This window comes from Gobius niger (genome assembly GCF_951799975.1).
Source record: "Gobius niger genome assembly, chromosome: 19".
Taxonomy (NCBI): domain Eukaryota; kingdom Metazoa; phylum Chordata; class Actinopteri; order Gobiiformes; family Gobiidae; genus Gobius; species Gobius niger.
The window spans coordinates 10,349,429-10,370,563 of NC_136870.1; the positions used below are offsets into that span (position 1 = coordinate 10,349,429).

At 41.3% G+C, this 21,135-nt stretch overlaps 2 protein-coding genes across 3 annotated transcripts; one reads left to right on the plus strand and one right to left on the minus strand.

Moving 5' to 3' along the window:
• Positions 1 to 673: 673 nt before the first annotated feature.
• On the plus strand, positions 674 to 6,741 carry LOC306978393 (cAMP-dependent protein kinase type I-alpha regulatory subunit). The gene is made up of 11 exons (XM_079576917.1): positions 674 to 834; positions 2,296 to 2,499; positions 3,027 to 3,194; positions 3,280 to 3,371; positions 3,448 to 3,509; positions 3,586 to 3,632; positions 3,719 to 3,877; positions 3,944 to 4,004; positions 4,241 to 4,362; positions 4,642 to 4,723; positions 4,787 to 6,741. The coding sequence occupies exons 2-11, from the start codon at positions 2,326 to 2,328 to the stop codon at positions 4,957 to 4,959; spliced, it is 1,140 nt and encodes a 379-aa protein (XP_079433043.1). The 5' UTR covers positions 674 to 834; positions 2,296 to 2,325; the 3' UTR covers positions 4,960 to 6,741.
• A 2,337-nt stretch (positions 6,742 to 9,078) lies between these two features.
• On the minus strand, positions 9,079 to 20,237 carry fam20a (FAM20A golgi associated secretory pathway pseudokinase). Of its 2 annotated transcripts, XM_079576918.1 has the most exons (12): positions 20,040 to 20,237; positions 18,798 to 19,483; positions 15,687 to 15,880; positions 14,254 to 14,304; positions 13,174 to 13,252; positions 12,666 to 12,758; positions 11,612 to 11,727; positions 11,044 to 11,224; positions 10,742 to 10,851; positions 10,575 to 10,656; positions 9,914 to 9,973; positions 9,079 to 9,705 (listed from the first exon to the last, which is right to left on the minus strand). In XM_079576918.1, exons 2-12 carry the CDS (start codon positions 19,169 to 19,171, stop codon positions 9,423 to 9,425), a joined length of 1,623 nt encoding a protein of 540 aa, XP_079433044.1. In that variant the 5' UTR covers positions 19,172 to 19,483; positions 20,040 to 20,237; the 3' UTR covers positions 9,079 to 9,422. The 2 variants fall into 2 exon arrangements, with proteins under 2 accessions (XP_079433044.1, XP_079433045.1); XM_079576919.1 differs by lacking the exon at positions 20,040 to 20,237 and having other exon boundaries at positions 18,798 to 19,488.
• Between the last annotated feature and the right edge of the window lie 898 nt (positions 20,238 to 21,135).

Here is a 21,135-nt window from a genome sequence, read left to right on the forward strand (position 1 = left end):
ATGGGGACTGCAGTTTGGAGGAAAGAAAAATCTATCTATCTATCTATCTATCTATCTATCTATCTATCTATCTATCTATCTATCTATCTATCTATCTATCTATCTATCTATCTATCTATCTATCTATCTATCTATCTATCTATCTATCTATATAAACCACTGTTGCAAATAATGAATGATTTACATGTATTGCACTTTACAAGTCTGTCATAGGTTTCTCAAAGCGCTACACTGTACGTTGTTCATCCGCTCCATACACGGTGGTGTAGCCTGTACTCTCTCACACAGGCAGTGGGTTGCGTGTGTCTTGCCCAGGGACACAACAACAACCTGCACCAAAAACAAGCTCTGAAACAGGCTGACAATAAAGTAACAGAAGTTTTTTTTTTTTTTTTTTAAGTTCATATGTTCAGTTGCTTGTGTCTATTCCTCTCTAAACAATACATGTTATACTTTTTTAGCACTTACTGCGTTCAATCATGTGTCCTCTCTGGTAGTGAGGACATTTTGTTCACATTTCCATCGATTTTTTCCCCCGTCCATTTGTAAACCTGTTTTTTTTTTTTTCTCTCTCTTTTTTTTTTTTTTTTTTACTTCCTTGCGGCCTCTTTAAGGTTGCCATGGGTTACGGGCTCACATGTCAGCGCAGGGAGCATTGACGTCAGCGCGGCCCGCTGATTGGCTCTGGGTGTATCCGGTGGGGCAGCGGTCCAAGGCTCGGCAAAAAAAAAAAAAAAAAAGAAATCGAAGTGAGGAGGATCTGCTAACGGTACGCTTTGACAAACACCCATTCCGAGTCACAATCTACGGACTCGGCAGGAATATACGCATTCTGTGAGTATCGCGTTTCGTCAGTCTGAAAACTATTGGCTTTTGAATCTGTGAAGTCTGTTTCCCCGTCAAGCGTTTGTTTATCACACAGCTCAAGATGGCGTCATTGGAGAAGAGCTTTGCCTTTGCGCGGTGCTAGCTAGGCTTCAAAGTAGACGCACTCCGGTTGAATGTCACTTTTAATGGATGCTTTAGTAAACAGCATTAAAGTTCCATGTGCACAGGGGTCAAATGGATATGAAGGCCGTTCTCTTTGTGAGTGTGCGCTATGTGGAGCACTTACACGGTCGTTTAGTCACTTTGCAGGGGCCTTGTTGCCTTCCTGACCCCCACATTTACTACGTTCAAAAAGCATATTAATCACAGTTTCCTAAGTAAAAGGTTTCTTATACATGCAATGTACAAGACGTTTTGGCGTTGCGTTGCAAATGTTTTTGGTATGTGAAAGCTCATCGCCACAAGGTCATTTGTTGCTTTACACTGATATTAATTTGATCAGCACTAAGCATCTTCCTCGTTTTCGTAAAATTATAAACAATGATGCAATTAAAAAACATTTGATAGCAGTTATGTAATGCAACTGTAATGCGAGGTAGGGCATTTTTTATTATCGCCCTGTGTAGTGGCTTAGCTTCTTATTTGATTACCCAGATCAGTGTATTTAACAGTGAGACACTTACTCTTAAAGCGGGTTTAGATTCTAGTCGACATGCCAAGTTTCCACACCAGTGAGTGCCCTGAAGTCTCATCTTTGATAACATACTTGCATTATCAAATATGAGACTGGTCCAGGGCTTTTGAATGAATCATTTTGTCCATAAAGCTAAGATCACTCTTTTTCTACTGGTTTACAAAGTTTCTAAAGTAGATGCATGTGGTTTCAGCAAGCGCCATTCTTTTTGTCTCAACCACAGAACTTATGTCACAGAGGCCTATCAGATGATCTGAGATCTAGAGGCTGCTTTTCTCAGAAGCATTATGATGAATAAATTTGAAACCTTGAACATGTGCTGTTGCCTTTATGCCTGTTCCTTCTCTCTGTGCAAGCATTCTTCTTAAGTTAGGCCGCGTTTTCATCTGAGCTTCATTATTTAGAGGAAAAACATGAGCAAAATGTATGTTTACCCAAAACTGACTGTCGGCTGTTTACAGTTGAAATGTGTTCACATCATATGACCAATTTTCACTGTTGACTCCAAGAAGCACAGTGCGTGTGTTGTGCAAAACAAGCCCTCAGTATCACACACCGCCTCTATTTTCTGCACGCTCCTTTTGAACATTGCTCTCCCTTCATCAGTGCTGTGTCTTCTTCTAATGCTTATTTTTAATGACGGATGCTTGTATTATTTCCTTGTATCATCACGAGTCCGCTGTGCTCCACATTAACACAAAGTGTCTTTGATCATTGACTTTATCCTTTGGTGTAGAAGAATGTTCTGAAATAGTTTTTGCCTCTTGCTCCAGTTGACAGGTCAGTGGTCACAGAGGAGCGTTATGGCGTCTGGAAGTACGAGCAGTGAAGAGGAGCGGAGCCTCAGAGAATGCGAGCAGTACGTGCAGAAGCACAACATTCAGCAGCTGCTGAAGGACTGCATTGTACAGCTGTGCACCTCCCGACCAGAGAGACCCATGGCCTTCCTGCGGGAGTACTTTGAGAGGCTTGAGAAGGTACCACTATCTAAAAGATCACTTATCTTGCTTAAGTGATAAGTTATGTATTTGTGGCTCTAGACTAACATTTGTGCACCTATGCTTTTCCTTTGGACGCATCACTTTATAAATATTTCAATATCACTTCTATAATCTACATTTTACATAATAATAAATATTACAACTAGGGATTTATATAAAAAGAAAAGTTAAGGATCTAGGCTTTCATTATTATTTTATGCTATTACTTTCACAAAGATACTAAGATTTTATCATAAAAACACACTTGGCTCTAAACGGCTGATATGACGAGGAGCTGACTGGTGGCACTGGTGCAACCAAGGGTTGCCTCCATAAAATGATTTGTGGTTATCTGTCTGAAGTCCTGACTTATTTTATTCTGAAAATAAGATTTATTTCAGAGAACATCCTCCTTACGTTTCATACATTCTGAGGCTGAGCTTCCTTTTCTCTTTGAGTGTTTTGTGGAACATCCTGTTCGTGGATATTTTTTTTTGTTATTGACACAAAAGCCTTGTTTCCAGGAGGAGGCCAAGCAGATCCAGAACCAGCAGAAGGCCAACTCCCGTTCAGACTCTCGCGACGAGGAAGTGTCTCCACCCATGAACCCAGTGGTAAAGGGCCGCCGGCGAAGAGGGGCCTTCAGTGCTGAGGTCTACACAGAGGAGGACGCTGCCTCCTACGTCAGAAAGGTCTGCTCTGCCCCTTAAATGCTACTCAATTCTTTGACATTTTTCCCATTTGTGCATTTGTAATGTGTGTATCCTACTTTCTAAGGTCATTCCAAAAGATTACAAAACAATGGCTGCTTTGGCCAAAGCCATTGAAAAGAATGTGCTCTTCTCACATCTAGATGACAATGAAAGGAGGTTTGTCATGCACACACACTTGAAAAACGTTATACACAAGCAAAAAAACTTCAATTTTCATCTTTTTTTGTTTCAGTGACATATTTGACGCCATGTTTCCAGTTACCTACATTGCAGGAGAAACCGTTATTTTGCAGGGTAAGTGTCAGAAATGACTAATGTTTACGACGTGTAACAGTGAACGTCAGGCTGACATTTTACTGTATGACCACAGGGGATGAAGGAGATAATTTCTATGTTATTGACCAAGGAGAGATGGATGTAAGTACAAAGTCTTCCCTGGACTTGTGTTTTGTGTTTTTGTGCTTGAGTGCCAACTGATTTTCATTTTAATATTTTTCTCTTAGGTGTACGTAAACAATGAATGGGTGACCAGCATTGGGGAAGGGGGCAGTTTTGGAGAGCTGGCCTTGATCTACGGGACTCCAAGAGCAGCCACAGTCAAAGCCAAGACGAACGTGAAGCTGTGGGGCATCGACAGAGACAGTTACAGGAGAATATTGATGGTGAGGACTGTGGCCACCTGAAGAAGACCTATGTCTGTCACTTTTCTAAAACATGTTGTTCTTTAGGGAAGCACTTTGAGAAAGAGGAAGATGTATGAAGAATTCCTCAGGAAAGTGTCCATTTTAGGTGAGAAACACACATTGTAATGTAGTGTAAATGTTGGGACAGTGCCTCTGGTTGGAGTAGTACATAGGCTCAGGCTCAGTACCACTGGGTGTGGGAAGCACATGAATTACTGTTGTGGTTTGAGACCTTGTACAGCACTGTACAAATCCAAGTCAACATGATTAAAATGTAGGAAATAACTTGTGTTGGTACAAAAATAGCTTGAATATGTTCTGAAGCTGTCCTTTCTTTCTCAGAGTCCCTTGATAAATGGGAGCGTTTGACGGTGGCTGATGCCTTGGAGCCAGTTCAGTTCGAGGATGGACAGAAAATCGTTGTTCAGGGAGAACCCGGAGACGAGTTCTTTATCATCCTAGAGGTAACGGCACAGTCGCTCTAAAGTGAGGTCTTTGTCATGTAAAAACACGATTATCATCTCTTTGACTTCAAAAAACGATATATTATCCACATGGTGATTTTATCTACTGCTTTACGATAAATCGTGTTTATCACTGGCATGGAAATATGTAAACATAAGCATTAAATCTTTTGCAAAGTGTACAGTTAGTTTATGCTTTGCAAATATTAATTATTATATATTAAAGCATTTGGTGATACAGAGACGGTTGTTTCGAATTGTCCTCTTTGTTTTTCTCAGGGTTCTGCAGCCGTGTTGCAGCGTCGCTCTGAGAACGAGGAGTTTGTGGAAGTGGGAAGATTAGGGCCGTCTGACTACTTTGGTAAGAGCTGTTGTGTTGTGTCTCCTTGTGCATTGGTCCAGTCTAATGCCTCCTGTGTTGTAGGTGAGATTGCCCTGCTGATGAACCGCCCCCGTGCTGCCACTGTGGTGGCCCGTGGTCCTCTGAAGTGTGTGAAGTTGGACCGACCTCGTTTTGAGCGGGTGCTGGGTCCATGTTCTGACATCCTGAAGCGGAACATCCAACAGTACAACAGCTTTGTGTCGCTGTCTGTCTGAAGGAGCCTCACACCCTTCTCCTCTAGACCCAGGGTCCATCTACACTTTGCTTTGTCTCACTTTTCTCTTTGCTTTCCTCCTCAGTACTTTTCTGTTACACAGATTGTGTTGTTGTCACACTGAGGTGACCTCCAGCCATTCACCAGCGCTTAAACCAGCTGCTGTACGCTTCCTCGTAGGCACAGTTACATTACCTGTTACTTCTGTTCTCTATGTATTTGCTGGTTATGCTTTTATAGACTTAAACCCAACTGAAAGGAGCGGTTTCAGGGTCTCGATATGAGACAGGACAATCAAACTTTACATGGCGCTTTTGATGACTTTGTTTTACATAAAGAGACTGCTTTAACCTTTTTTAGACATCAGTTCTATACAGTGTAGAGCAGGACCTAAAACTGTAAAAGCAGGAAAATCCTTTGCATACACGATGGCTTTGATATCTTCTGGTTGTGCTCAGTTTGTTGTTTTTGGTTGGTATGATTAGACAATGATGAACTTTTATGCTTAGTTTGAGAGAGCTTGTACAACTGTTGATGTTATTGTGCAGCTACCAGGCTAGTGCCAAATGTTGATTATTGTCGCAAAGCGATCAAAGCATAGCCGTGGAAGCAGAGTTTGGAGCTCCACACAGGAAGTGGTCCTTTTCCCCAGTGTCCTCTTGAACCAGTAGAAAGACCATACAACAACTGCCTTGAATACTCAGAAAAAATCTATATACATGTTGAAAAAAAAAAAAAAAAAAAGTATTCAACGTATTTCAGTATTGAATTTTTTAGTATAAACCAAATATCTTGGTCACTCTTCTGCTATGGTTTGTTATTAAAATGTTATCATAGTGTAGTCAACTAATCATAGTTCTATAACATCATTTATGAGATGATCCGTTTATGGTTTGGAGTGATGGTGAAGCTAAAAAAAAAAAATCAGTTTTACTGTCTTTTGTAAACACTTATTTTTCCATGAATTCTATTTTAGGTGTCCAGTGCCACAAAGTAAATAAACGCTTCTTCTTGTTGACTGAAAAAACAGTATGTAATTGTATTGTGTGAAACATCATGGGGTTGTTTTAAAAATAGATTCAAAAGAGGTAAATTCCAGACTTTATCGAAGTAACGTCTTGGATTCCAGGACATCTGAAGTATTTACGTATGTATCTCTGGAGGTTGAGCTGCCAGGCCGGATATATTTATTTAAATTAGTGTTGTTGCTTATGCCTATTGAAAAGGTGGCTGTCTTTTTCCTTGGAGTAGCTTGTGATCTGTTCTCTATGCTTACTTGGCATGATGTTTTAGGCAGTCGACATGGGATGAATGAACGCAGGACCTTTTTCGGTTTGATATGAGTTAATTTTTTGGCTTAACTGCTTCATAATGTTCTACAGAAATTTGATCTTTTCAAATTTTTAACCAAATGACAACTTAAAGGTGAACTCGTATGTTTTCTTTTATTTTCTTTTTTGTTACAGTTACCCTTTTTTTTTATTCTTGCTTTCATGTAAATAGGTGCAGCATTGTCATCACCTCCCAGTCCCACAGCAGTTGTTGAGATTTGCCTTAGCTTTTCCCTAACCCAGGGTTTACAGTAGTAGTCGCTCACTCCTGCTCAAGCCCAGATCTTCAGTAGGAGATTTGTTGGGCGTGCGCCGTGTGCTGCAGCCGTTCAGAGGACCATTCTTTTTCTATTCTTCCCTGTATTCAGTTTGACCTCCTGTATGTGCAAAAATGTTTATCCTTTTGGTATAGATTGTTCCAGATGGCAGTTTAAGCAATAAAAATGTAAAAATGACAATGCTCTGTCCACATTCTTTTTGTGTGTTTGGGATTTTGCTACACTATTCTGGAGATGTTTTAAACTTTACTTAGAACTGGGTAAAGGAACCAAAAAGATGAGTGTAAACTAAAAGTTGTTTGTAGCTGTATGAATTTATGGCACTAGCCGTAATTTAGAGTATTCATATTTTTCATTATTATTAAAAGCATTAGTTTGGAGAGGTTTACTCGAGAAACACTTATGTATATTTTTAAGTAACCACTTGAAGATGTATCATTGTTATAGCCTGGCCAGTCACACCAACGTAAACCTGAACATAGGAGTCTGGCTGGTATATCATATTTGTACACTAGAGGGAGCCATATAACACAACATTCTGGATACTACTGTATCCTGCATAACAATTATAGTTACTGTATTTAAAGGCCCTTTCCATGATTTTGTAATTGTTTTTTCTTTACAATGACAGTGGGAGCCAATAAAAATAAATTTGATAGTTGTGGTTCAAACTCCTGTAAAGTTTATACTCATTATAAACTTCATATGCAAAGTATCTTTCACAACTTGAAGGGAACTGTAAACTGTAAAAATATCTCATTTCACTTCTGCTTTTTTAATTTAGACTAGCACTGACGGAAGACTTCATTATTATTATTTTTTTTCACATCAGGAACAAAAAAACAATTAGGATCAAGGCCTTTAACCACTCAACTCACATGAACCAAGTGCATTTTCTCCAGTTTGGCTTTACCCAAATCTACATACAAAAAAGTGTTGGTAAAGCAACGATAACACAATAAAATAGCGACAAAAAACAACTAAAGAGTGATGAAAAAGCGACAAAAAAGTGGTAACAATTTGCAACACAATAACGTACTGGAAAAAGAACAATAACAAAGCGACAAAAACACAACTTAAGTGTGATGAAAAGGAAACAAAAAATACCAACAAAACCACAAAAGAGCAACAAAAAAAGTGACAAAAATACAATGAAAAAGGGACCAAAACGTGACAAACAAACACGACAGAAACACTTTAAAAAAAAAGCGATGCGGTGTCACACTGGCCAATAGTCTGTGAGCTCCAGTTGAGAAGCTTTTAGATTTGGGTAAAGCCGAACTGGAGGCAATGTGCTCGGTTCACTTGGGGGTTAGAGGTTAACTTTAAAGTCTGGCCACCATAACTATTCTGCTGTGAGGCAACTTCAGAAACCATTTACTCTTTTGACTGCTCATTAAAGATATCCCTGATGATGTATTCAAGATCTTGTTATTGTTCTTATCAAATAAGTGGTCGACAAGGATTTGAAATGTATTGTGCTGTAGAATTAATGTAAACCCACTGTGCACCACAGATCTTATCAGCAGCTCCATACAGTGCCACAAATAAAACAAAAAAGAGCTGCTGTTTCTTCTCTTAATCTGATCAGAGAGACCTGTGGGTGGAATGTGTCTTGATTTAGAAAATTACTCACATATGACTTTGCAGATATACGGCCTGCTCCAAAATAATTACCTCAGCGAGTTGTGAAGCATACCAAAGTGTTATGTCTCTGCCCGAGCTTGTTTTAAGTCCACAGTGATGTTGTAAAGGCGTTTTAGGGCTGTCTGATGGCACAGGCGAGGATTATGTGTCTGGAAAATGGGGTGGAGTGAATGGCAGTAAGTGGTTGTCTAATATAGGGTATTTTACACGCACGCACCAATTAGGACAGTTTCGCTCAAAGGAACAAAAAAAAGAACAATGAAATCCCACAAAATAAGACTTTTATCATTACTCTCGTTACTCTTTATCATTTACTCTCACAACGGTTTTCCAGCAGCTTGAGATTCAAATCCAGTGCATTACAACTCTTTCTGAAATCAAAGTATCCACAATAGAATGGAAATAATATCAATATAGTTAATTCAGTCTAGTTGATTATCATTGTAATATTGTTATTTTTTGGCTCCATATAGTTGCTACTATTGTGAGATAGGGGCCAATGCCTTGGCAGTGGTCTTATCTTTCATCTCTTTATCTTTCAGGTGCATGTTTGCAGCCTGGAAAGCTATCTCACTTATTCTCTACTTATCTTCTATACGGAGGAAGTCTTTCTGGTACTGCTCCATAGAAAGTGGATTTCCCTCCAGTGGATACAGCCTGGACAAATCATGGGACATGGTTGTGTGTACAAGAAGGACAAAACATATACCATGATGATAATTAAATAAAGGTTTAAATGATTGAGAATTCCAGTCAAACCAAATGATTTAGTCAAGAAAGTGCTCCTTCAAAATAATAGGACTCAAGTAGAAGTTTACCCTGCGCCTGTTGATTATGCCTTGAAATCAGATTCCTATGGAGCAGTACACGACTCAGAATAAATGTAGAATAAATGGAGCTACTCAGGCAGCTTTTGTCCCCCAGAGTAAAAACATTTGCACAGAACTGCCTGGTCATGACTTAATGAACTCATCTTTGTTGTGTGCACATGAAAAGTGAGAAAACGTCCATAAAGTGCACCCTAGGGGAATCATCTGGCCACATTAAAACACAAGGCATGGCTTCCTTCTCCTTGTCCCGGTCTTCAGAGGAGCTTTAGCTGCTTCACAGTCGTCCGTCTCCTCTGTTTACGACCTGTTCATTAAACCCGCGCAGCGTGAGGCTTGTTTGTTCACAGGGTAGCGTCTCCTCGGCCCTTGCAGTCTTTGTTACCTGGCCGGTTTGATCTCTGTGGTGGTCTGCGGGGCTGTGTGGGGTCTGAGGGTGGATTTGATGAAGTCCGTGGCGATGACCTCGTGCTCCCCCAGCCTCCTAACGCAGCGCTGCACGGCCCTCAGCACTTTCTGGAGCCGCCGGTCCAGGGCGAGAAGGTGCTGCTCGGTCAGGACTGGGAGCAGGAGGTCCAGCTCCAGGGATTCCCGCATGACGTCACTGAGTCGGAAGCGAGGGTGGGCCAGGAGCTGCAGGCGGACCAGTGTGGAGCGCTTTATCCTGCACACAAAGGCATGAAGAGGCGACAATGTTATGATGCCCACTCTGATACAGGGCTGGTGCTGCTGTATTTTCATAGGAAATATCAATAAAAGCGCTCAAGTTTATCTTTTATTTATTAGTGATATGGTCTTGCAGCGGTCTTTCTAATGTCAATGCTTCTGAAATCTCATCGAAATAGCCCTAAAACAAAAGTCAAAGTACTTACATGCAGCACTGTGTGAGTGGAGCCAGGATGGACATTTCATCATGAGATGGTTTTCCAAATCTAGACAAATAATATTCTTTAAGTCACTGTTGACACATACATAATTCTATGCATGATATCACTGTCTCTTGGTTAAATATTACATATTTAAAGGGACTATATGGAGTTTAGATTCCAGCACTGTCCTAAGGTGTAGAATGAGCCCAGACCTGTTCACCACATTTGCCTCTAAAATCCTGCACTGTCACTCAAAAAGTTGTTACTTCGGTCCGAATGCACAAGCTTAATATAGAAGCTGCAGTTACACATATGACCTGAGGAGGCAGTAGTGAGTATAAAATGGCCTACTTGCATCTAACCTCTTTAAATGAAAATGGAGAGGAAACATCTCATATTTGAGCTGTGGGGAGTTTGCTCCAAACCAAACACACTAATGGCTGCAACAAACTGTCTGAGCCAGTGAAGTGCATGTTGACACTATACTAATACGCTAACTATATCCCAGTATTACAGCAGATACATTTACAAACCACTATAATGGAAACATTTTGGCCACAACAAGCTGTGAAAGGATCATATTCAAATACCCATTTGAGTCATCTGCTGCAGCTGCTTTGTGTTGCTTTGAATATTTGAAATTTCTTTTTCAAATGAGTCTCACCCTCTCGCATTGTCCAAGTGAAGCAGGAGTCCATCATCCCCGAATCTGGTAAAGATTTCATAGTGGTGTCTGTCCATGTTTCCTACAAATCACACAATAATTAAAGGTTGACAAAAGTTCATAGACGTCTGAAAAGCGCTTTTTAAACGGGGTACAATTCTAATCACCAATGAGGAAATCAAAGATGGCCATGTCGATGATATTGAGGAGGCGGTTTCCTGTGTTGTAAGGGTACGTCTGCTTCACGGTGTCACAGTAGAACGGATTCGCCTCCCACCTACAAAACAAGATGAGCTGTAAATGGGATTTTTACGCTGTGTGACTCACCACTTTTCGGTACAGTGGAAGTGTTCATACTCGTTGAATGAAAATCTTCATTACAATTTCTATATTCTATCATTTCAGTATCAGACGGCAGCAGAATGGAACAAACGTAGATATGGAAAGATTCTAAAGCCACTGTACTTACTCCTGGCGGCCGGTGAAGGTGTAGGAGCGGATCCAGGGGTTGGGGATGGAGAGGCGGGGCGCGATGCTCAGTCCGGGCAGGTAGGCGGACAGCGAGCCCTCCAGGAGGTCTGGACGCCCGCACACCGCGTACTCCGTCTTACACACGTACAGGCATTTGGCGAAGAAGCACGTGTTGTTGGCTGTTTTTCAGGGCGAAAGGCAAAAGCAAAATGTGAATAGACATAGTTTAAGAAAGAAATCTGGGTCTTCTGTCATTACAGTATGTGCTGTTTGCTACTGAATGAATCCACAAAGCTGTCCCATTACCGATTCCTTAACTTTTATTTACATATAACTTATATAACATTTCTTTGTCAGTGGAAATATTGTTGCTTCTTCTGTTTTATCTACTTCTATTTCTATTTTCTAATCTGCTGCCCTTGAAGCGAAGTCTTGTCATTGATAAGCAGTGGTGGCTACAGTGGTAAGACGTTTCAAAGCACTCAGCAGAGAAAGTAGTTTACTTTAATAATAAGCTTCCAAAAACACTTTCCTCGACTGAAATGGCAATTGCTGAGGATGTTTACCGGGTGACGTAAAGAACACTGCTCGCAGGTCGTCGTTTTGGGTCACTTGCAGGACCTCTGCTGTGACGTTCACCAGCCTGCCCACCACCGGGGGCACCCTCCGGAAGTCCAGGACTCTAAAAACATGACAGTGTGTCAGCCTACTCCTTCTTGACTGTAAGATTAACACTAAACCTCACTCCCACTTGTTTACAGTTCCTACTCGTGCTTCTTATCAATGAACTTCTGTGGTACTCGGTATGTTTATAAAGGCCTGCAGTGCCGAATGTTTATCCCCCCCGCTGGGCCACATCGGAAAAGCTGCCTCTTAAAACAGCAATCCGGCAAAAATCACTATGTAAAACCTATTCGCTGCGGCACTACACGTTTCCCATTTTCGTGATAATATGAAATGGCCTATAGCAGTCGCAGCGCTGGCCAAGATACAACGCACTTAATTAAACGTAAGCTGAAATGTAATGCTGTTGGGGAATCAGGTTTATAAGCAGATGCACTCCATAACAGCACTTAGTGGCGTGCGATGATAGTGATTGGGGAACGGATGCTGACGTGGCACTGTGTTGTTTTGGGTCTGCTGTGGTGGAGCTGTGACTTATTGTGTGTATGTGGCCTCCTAATGATACTGTCTCACCCACACGACTGTAGTCCTCAGTGAATCACACCAGCTCAGCCCCAGTGCAATTACCTAAGTTGTGTGTGTCCATAGGCTGTGGTTTTGTACTGATCAGCCGTTTGGGAAATCCTGGGCAGGGCCGATATGGGGCAATCTATGACAAGGTAATTACCATGGCACCAACACAGATTAGCTGACTTTTTTTCAGTTATTGAGTTATCAATTGGGGTAAAATGGCTTTCACAAGGTGCTCCGCATATTCAATAGGAGGAAAGTGCTTTAGCACCTTAATAAAAGCTGGTAAAGTAACAGATGTGCTGCCATTACCGCATTTTGCCCCAAGCAGATATGCAACATAAAATCCCAGGCTCTAAAATAGTCGGTGTATGACACAAACAAACAGGAAAAGCATTAAAATAATGAGGTTTTATGTGACTGCACCTGTCCAGGTGGAAGGCAGCGATCTCTGCGTTGTGTCTCTGAAAATCAACAAAGTAGAAGAAGTCTTCAGGCGTCTCTTCATGTCTTTGCTGCCTGGCAACACAATTACATAAAGGTTTTTTTTTTTTTTTTAGAAAAAATGGCAACACTGCAGCAAGAAACAGGCATAATCTGAAAGCACAGTCTTTATACAATATATAATAAACATAATAAACTGCTGTTTTTGTTACCTCTATATGACGGCAGATGGGTAAACAAATAAATAACGTTGGATGTAATTTGCATGTGTGGACAAGAAGAGGAAGATGAGACTTGACAGACAATTTCACCGTGTATAAACTCTCAGGGCATGATCTAATATTTGAAGATGTACAGGGTTTTTGACATTGTTTTGAAATATTCACTTTGTTCTGTCATGGGGCATTTTCAGATAAACATGCGAGGGAGTGGTTCATGATACCTCCACCTGTGATGACAGCCTGCGTATATTGTCTCGCTCAATTCTCACCTCATTGGTTTGAACATGACTTTGGCAAAGTTGCTCATCTTCAAAGCCAGCTTCAGGTGATGTCCACTGGGCTTCACCACTGAACAAAGTAATAGATAGAAAAATACACAGGATCATTCTGTGTCACGGCAATGTCCCCCCGTGGTGTTTTTGATGTGCTAAAACATAATTGGACTCGCTGCAGTCGGCTTCACTAACCGCACACACACCTCCCCCGCTGCGTCTATAAAACGCAGGCTTTTCATAGCAAAACATATAGACTTTACAATCTTCACTCTTTAACTCTCAGAATTAAAGAACAGAGAGTCCAAACTGGCCCAAACACCATCTCTGTGGGTGTTGGACACGGTCGCTCTCACCGCTGTTTCCGGAGAACGAGAGAAAGTCTGGCAAAGTTAAATGTGAAATTGAGAGAAGGAGATTGTTTTGATGCTTTCTGTCTTGGCAACAAGTGCTGTTTGTGTGGTCAGTCAGTACGAGGCAGAATGAACCAAAACACCGACTACACATGTGCGCAGGAAGAAAGAATGCAGGCTGGTATTTTAAGATTTTGAGGGGAACAGCAAAATAACAGTTTTTTTTACAAGTTGATGCGTAAAAAGCTTGAAAAACAAACAGAAAACACATGTAATTCATTGTTTTCATTATGACCATTAGCCTTATACTGCGCCCCCATTCATTAAACTTCACTGAAAAGGTGGGCAAGTTATCTGTTATGAAATTATACATCTCTTAACAGCTTCCTTAGAGGTAGCGTTAGCGTGGGTGGTGTGTGGGTGTAAGAACAGAAAAGCTTCTTTCTGAGCATGTACATATCAAACATTAAATTAAGCGCTGCCTTTTTGAACATTACCGTTTTGTATTCCCCTCAAAGTGCATGTCTCACAGATCTAGAAGCCAAACAAAAATCCCTATTATCACAAAGGCCGCAGTGTGCTCGCCTGTGACGGTTCCAACAGCACGTATGCGAACAAAGCACCAGTCAGAAACACTTATTATCCTGTTACAGCAGGCACTGTGTGAATTAGACAAAACAAAAAAAGCAATTAAGAGGCTGCGTGTTGTGTATCGTGGGTTTACCTTGAGTACAGTCGCAGGCTCCTTTCAAAGCTTTCTCGTCCTGAGTGTAATCTGTGGTAGAAATAAATGACAAGCAACATAAACCTCACAATAAATACTACTAGCTTTGAGAGGGCAGATCTAAAACATTGGTTCTCAAACTTTTCATGCAATGTAACAAATTTCAGGCTTTGCGGATGTCACCAGATCTAAACCAATAACAGTATGTCATGTTAAAGCCTGGGCTGAAGCTAAAACCAACCTACCCATGACTTGAGTGGTTTTAAATGAGGGCAAACCCAAAGGCATAAAACTGAAATAAAATCTGACATGATCTATTGGTTGGTAAAGTTGGGAACACGGTGTACCACAATGGTAATGAACGCTCTAATGCAAATCCCGTCATTTGTATAGGAAAATTTATCAGACTGCAAATCACATGTGTTGATGTACATGTACATAATCAGTGGAAACAGTTTAGCCTTTTAGTCGAAATCAATCTTTTGTACAGCTTTACAAAAAATAAAATGTAAGCACTCTTCAGAACCCTTCTCAAGTTTCTAATTTTCCCAGCACCAGACAACTAAACTACACACAGGGGGTCATTTATCAAGGCAGGTGCTAAACACGGGTGTAAGCTGAAAAATAAAATATTCTATTTTGTTGCCATGTTGCACTTACAGTAGTACTAAGTAACTCATGCCCCTAGAGGCCATAAGCACAACTGCAGGTGTTGTAGCATGTTACGTTTTTTTACTCATTAACTTGTCCGTGAGAGTAAATACAACGCTGACAGAAAAGACAAAGGGACAGAGGGATATTGTACATCCAGTTACACAATGGAGATCATTTTTTCCACTCAAACTTGGCTGTAAATACTGTTTAAGTGGCGCTAGCCCGCAGTTAGCTTTGCCCGTTAGCCTGTTAGCTTCTTCGTGATTCTATTAGTGTGTATTGGTGACTCCGACCTGGAGGCAGGAGAGTTGCAATTGGGGTTTTCTGGCCAGAGACACCAGGGGGAGATGAAAGACCCCCACTCATCCCATGAACACTTGTATTACCCCCAGAGGGACTGCGGAAAGGATTTATTAAGGTAAACAAGTTACTTAGTACTGCTTTAGTTTACCATTTGATGTTGCCTGTATTACAGTTTTAGGGCCTCACATCTGATATGTACTTGACTAAAAATTACATAAATGACTCTGCTGCTGATCCACTTTTGCACAGCTACTCGCTTTGCACATGCGCTGGTAAATGACACCCACAGTGTATTGCCTTCTGAATACCTCTATCCATAAGAAGAGCCTCTTTTGTCTCAAATATTCACTCACCTGTCGTAGTAGGGCTGCACAGTTTTGGAAGAAAAGCTAAACTATAGGCCTTCATATTAACTTATTGTTCCTTACTTGTGCCTTGTCTTTTTTTCCCAACGCAATCGTACAGTACGGGCTCACCTGCATTGATGACCTTCATTGATTTCATGTCTCTGAGAAGCTGCTGGACCGAGGGGTCGTCTCGAGAGTACAGAGCGTAGCGGTTTATTCCCAAATGAAATTTGACCCAGCTGGCGTCGGGGTCAAAGGTGGCCTCAGGCGCGGTGATTGAAATGTTTACGATGGCGGCCGCCTCACTGTAGATCTTCATATGCCTAAAAGGGAATGGCAGGAGATGTACAAAGGGTGTCAAGTACGGAGAAATAATAGATGAGCTTCAGGAGCACAGATGTATAGTGATCTTTGTATGAGTATTTAACATGTGGAGGAGCACTGATACTTGAATGAATACTGAAACATTACCAGATAAACAAATAAAAGAATCACATGCATTTCCGAACCTGCTTGTAGAGGTCTGATTATATATATTTTATTTCATTGATGCAGTGCAATGGACATAAATGAGCCACATACCCGTGTACATTTTTAAAGCATATTTTAATTAAGTTTTTGTCTTGGTCTTTGATGGAAAAGTGTAAGATGTTTTGAAAAGATGTTCATAAAAAGACATATATGCATTTTGTTTCTCATTGTCTGACATGAAACCAGAATTAATGTTTACTTTTGTAGGTCAATTAGAATTTTAAGAATTATTTTTATTTGCTAAATGCCAGATTAATGAGATATATACGGTATATATATTTTTTATTACATTCTACAAAGTCAAAAGCTTACATACACTTAGATTATTATACCTTTAAACAATTTGGGAAAGCCCAGATGATGATGGAATGACCTTGGAAGCACAAGTCTGGTTCTTCCTTGGGTGCAATTTCAAGACACTTGAAGGTGCCACGTTCAATGGTTAAAACAATGATGGAAATGTCCAGTCATCATACAGATCAGAAAGAAGGCGCGCCCTGTGTCCCAGATATCAACGTGCTGTGGTCTAACATATGAATATCAACCCACGAACAAATACAAAAGACCTGGTGAAGATGCTGAACCTGGTAAGAGTTTGTCATTATCCAGAGTGAAACCAGTCCTGTACTGACAGGGGCTGAGAGGGAACTCTGCCAAAAGAAGCCCTTACTCCAAAAGAAACATAAAAAGCCAGACTGGAGTTTGCAAATGCACACAAGGATAAAGACATTTTTAGAGACATATCCTGTGGTCTGACGTAAAAAAACATATTGTTTGGCCACAATGACCATCGTCACATTTGAAGGAAAAAGCCTGAGAACACCATCCCAACTGTGAAATACGGGGGTTGCAGCATCATGCTGTGGGGTTGTTTTGCTGCGGGAGGGACTGGCACACTTCCCAAAATAGATGACATCATGAAGAAAGAACACTATGTGGAAATATTACAGCAACATCTCAAGACATCAGCCAGGAAGTTAAAGCTTGGGCACAGATGGGTCTTCCAAATGGACAGTGATCCCAAATCTCCCATACTGGTTACAAAGTGGCTTAAGGATAACATAGTTAACGTTTTGAAGTGGTCATCACAAAGTCCTGATCTCAATCCAGGTGAAAATGTATGGGCAGAGCTGAAATGTGCACACAAGGTGACCTACAAATGTGGCTCAGTTACACCAGTTCTGTATGAAGGAATGGACATCGAAATCCCTGCCAACTATTGTAGGAAGCTTGTGGAAGGAAATCCAAAACGTTTGACCCAAGTTATACAGTTTAAAGGCAAGTCTACCAAATATTAATGAAATGTATATCAACTTTTGGCTTTGTAAAAAGGAATATAAAACATTCTTCTGGCATTTAGCAAATAGAAATATTTTTTACAATTCTACTTGACCTAAAGGAAAAGTTAATTTTGGTTTCATGTCAGACAGAGAGAAAAAAATGTATATGTTTGTTGCTCGATTGCAATGAATCTTACAGCCGCAATTATAGTCTCCCATTTGAACATAGAGAGACTTTTTTTTGGTACGGTTTTGCTCTAAGCCAAAAAGTAAACTTGCATTGAGAGGGCTGACCACAAAATCCTGAATGGTCATCACAGCAGAAACCCCCCCAAAACTCCCGAGACTGGCAAAAAAAAAAAAGAAAGATGATTGAGCACAAGTCAAAGTAAAAGGTTTGCCTCATCAGTCATGCGGCACACCGGACTGACAGCTCGGGGGTAATTGGAGCAAAGGTGCAACACAAAGTCAATTTTGTTTATTTCTGTTTTTGTCCTGCTGTTTTAGAAACGCGCAAAGATAGACTGACCAGGAATGCATCCGCGTTTCCTTCCCAGTGTGCAAATAAAACGCTTTTGATGTGTTCATGCCAAAAAAGGCTTCTTTGTTGGATATTTGTTGCAAAGTTTGAAATCCAAAACACAACCTATTACTCATGTTACACACAATTTTCCGTCTTAAAAGTGGAGATAGACAGGCAGCCTCTCTAACGCCAAGAGAGCTGCGGCAGCTATGGATTAAAGAGGCTTTTACTACTTTTAAATCCTTATTTACCTAAACGAGAGCATGCCACAGTGACATGTTTGTGAAGTTTTTTCTCTCTCTCTCTCTCTCGCTTCAGCCTTTGGACTTTCGGGGCACGCACTAAAAAAATTCTAAAAAAAAAAAAATGCCCGAGAGCAAACAGTCTGCTCAGGGTTATGTCTGCGGTGAGTATATGTTATGGTAGAGTGAGTTTACGGCACATAATGGTTTGGGCTGGTCATAAGGTCACTGACAGCACAGCCTCTAACATATCACATAACACTTCTGTTTAAAGATTGCACTAAAGTGAATCAATATGGAAGTGTTGTTTATTAAGGGCAAAGCTGGAACCATGGCTAAATGTGCTAAATGTAACAAAAGCACCGAGGAGTTTCAACAAGTAGTCATCTGGATTGGGTTGTGTAGAAGGTTGTGTCGTAAGGAAAACTCCTGGACCACTGAGAGCTTAAACAGTCATGGTAAAGGTTTTGCAAGTAGTCATCTGGGCTAGGTTACATTATTCCAGGCTCCTGAATGAGAGGTGAAACATCTAAACAACCAAGTCCAGACGGCTACTTTTAATGTATGGACTCATTTGTATCTATTTTAACAATGTTTTAAACCGCGGCACTAAAATGAAAGCACTTTTATCCCATGTTTTCATTCTCCATCCTCTGCGACCAACCTTTCCCAGCGCGACACCTTCTTCTTGTAGTACTCCATCAGCAGCTCCACTTCGAGCAACCTCTCCTCCGCCTCCAGCGCAGGTGTCTGGATGTTGTACAGCGGATGAGCGAACAGCCTCTCCAGCTTGGACCCCGCATCCTCCTCTGGCTTGTAAGCGGCGGTGCTGGTTTCTAATGACGGCGCAGCAGGAGAAGTCCAGTTCGAAAGCAAAGGCATGACCAGTCCTGGCATTGTCGCGTTGCTGTGCGGGCACGAGCACGGCTCTCCCGACCCGTGGCTGAAAGTGCGTAGTTTGGGTAACAAAACAAAGTACAGGTCGGCCGAGAAGATGGCAGTGAGAGTCGCGGCTATGGCGAGGCGGTCCCTTCTCATCTTTGGAAGGGAAAAAAAAGAAAAAAACAACTCACAAGAAAAAAATAAAAGTCTTGTTTAAAGTGCGCCCCTCCGAGGCATCACTTGTAAGGCTCCCTCAAAACGCGGCCAGGAAAGAGGTCGCGTCTCTTCCAAGATCTCCACTACCTTCTATCCCTAAGTTTTCATTCCTTCCAGTACTCCTCCTCCTCCTCCTCTTCCTTCTCCTACTCCTTCTTCAAGCTTGGCAGGAAATGAAAAGCGAGGCGAGCCACGAGCGAGCAGCATGTGTTTGCAACAGTGGCTGACAGTTTGGCTGCTTCCAGGGACCTGCTGCACTGGGAGAGATAGGAGGGAGCGCGAGTGCGAGGGAGGAGAGAGAGAGAGAGAGAGAGAGAGAGAGAGAGAGAGAGAAAGAGAGAGAGAGAGGCGCAGGGAGAGAGGGAGGGCAGGTAAACAACAAATCAGAGGTTACGCAGTGGCTCACAAACTCTTCTAAACCATTGAAATGTAAGTAGCACTCTTGAAAGGCATTGCAGTAATCCCAAGGAGAGTATTTGCAAATAGTAATTGGTGTTAACAGTAAATTAACTTGGCCCACATCTTTCACTGGCGACATATATTCAAGGTAATTGTAGTCGTTAAGATACTGGTGGTCAAAGTAGTGGCCTTGTACTTAGTGATCAGCACTTTTACAGCAGTAATAATTTTGAGAACGACCTCCCCCAGTAAAGTAAGAAGAGAAGAGCTTTTTTAGCCAAGTTGCTGTCTATTCGTGTCCAACCACGGACCATCCATTCTGGTGCAATCTTTCATTATTCAGTGGAAAGCCTTCGCTAAAGCATTGTCTGTAAACGTCTCTGTGTGTAAAGCAGCGCCTTGGCCTCACCTTTAGTCCATCCCCAACTCTGTCATCTGCTCGGGCACTCCTCTTTCATTGGAGCGCACTTTCACTCCTCTCTCTCTCGGTTCATCTTTGATCCCGCTGCCCCTCAGACTCTCCTTTCTTCTCCATGTCTGTGGTGCCATATAGACCTGTCCTCTGTTCGGCCTCGGGGTGAATTCTTAGCTGCCGTTCCGGCGCTGGTATCCCCTCATTCTTCTCCGCCTGTCACTCTCACCTGCTGCAGTACACGAGGTCAGAAAAAACAACAAGGGAGAAAAAGATGAAAGCATTTCAGAAAGCAGGAAAGAAACAGTACTATAAAGTTTGAAAGAGTTTTTATTTACCTGTGCTTTTGGTAATAGTGAAACACGCCTTGGGAGAGGTATTCACCAACTACTACTACTACATCCACATAAGGTTATAGTATACATGCACTTAATGTGTTTTCTGCATTTGATCCACTACTTCTACTGAGAACTAACTTACTGCTAGGCCTGTCACGATAACAAATTCGATATATTGAGGCAGGAAAGTATGCGATAAATGACAGTATTGACTCTAACGATACTCGATACTATCAACTCTCAGGCATTAAAATGACAGAAAACCTTTGTTCTAAAAGTGCAACATCATATCTTAAAATGCCAAACAAACTGCAATAAACATATTATTACAAATATAATGTAACTCAATTTGCTTCACTTAGAAATCAAGCTTTACAATGCTAATAAATGTACAGACGATAAATGTATCGTTTATCTGTTATTTATTGAACGATAAGTCGATATAGTAACAGTGGCAGCCCTACTTACTGCAACTAACAACAGCGACTGTTGAGAAATGATTGAGAAATGTTGTACAATACTGCAGTGAATCACCTTTTAACCACGTAGAAAGACCACCTCACAAAGCGCAAGTTGTGTCATGTGGTGCGACGCATAACAACAACTGCCATAGCACCATTTCATGCACTTTTTTAGGTTATCAGGTTTTAGGCGTTATCTGTGTAGTTTTCATGTGTTTTAGACCCAAAACACACACGGGGATGGAAATAGGTCACAAAATAATCAAACGCTGAAAAATAGGACACCAAGTAATG

Bases quoted from the DNA above. Each gene is read 5' to 3' on its own strand.
- fam20a (XM_079576918.1), bottom strand. From the start codon at position 19,171: ATGAGAAGGGACCGCCTCGCCATAGCCGCGACTCTCACTGCCATCTTC. The intron at 12,759-13,173 runs GTGAGAATTGAG...TTGTGTTGCCAG, and splicing joins GTCATGTTCAAACCAATGAG to GCAGCAAAGACATGAAGAGA. The intron at 11,728-12,665 runs GTGCAGTCACAT...TCATGTTTTTAG, and splicing joins GCTGCCTTCCACCTGGACAG to AGTCCTGGACTTCCGGAGGG.
- LOC306978393 (XM_079576917.1), top strand. From the start codon at position 2,326: ATGGCGTCTGGAAGTACGAGCAGTGAAGAGGAGCGGAGCCTCAGAGAA. The intron at 3,510-3,585 runs GTAAGTGTCAGA...GTATGACCACAG, and splicing joins AGAAACCGTTATTTTGCAGG to GGGATGAAGGAGATAATTTC. The intron at 4,363-4,641 runs GTAACGGCACAG...TGTTTTTCTCAG, and splicing joins AGTTCTTTATCATCCTAGAG to GGTTCTGCAGCCGTGTTGCA.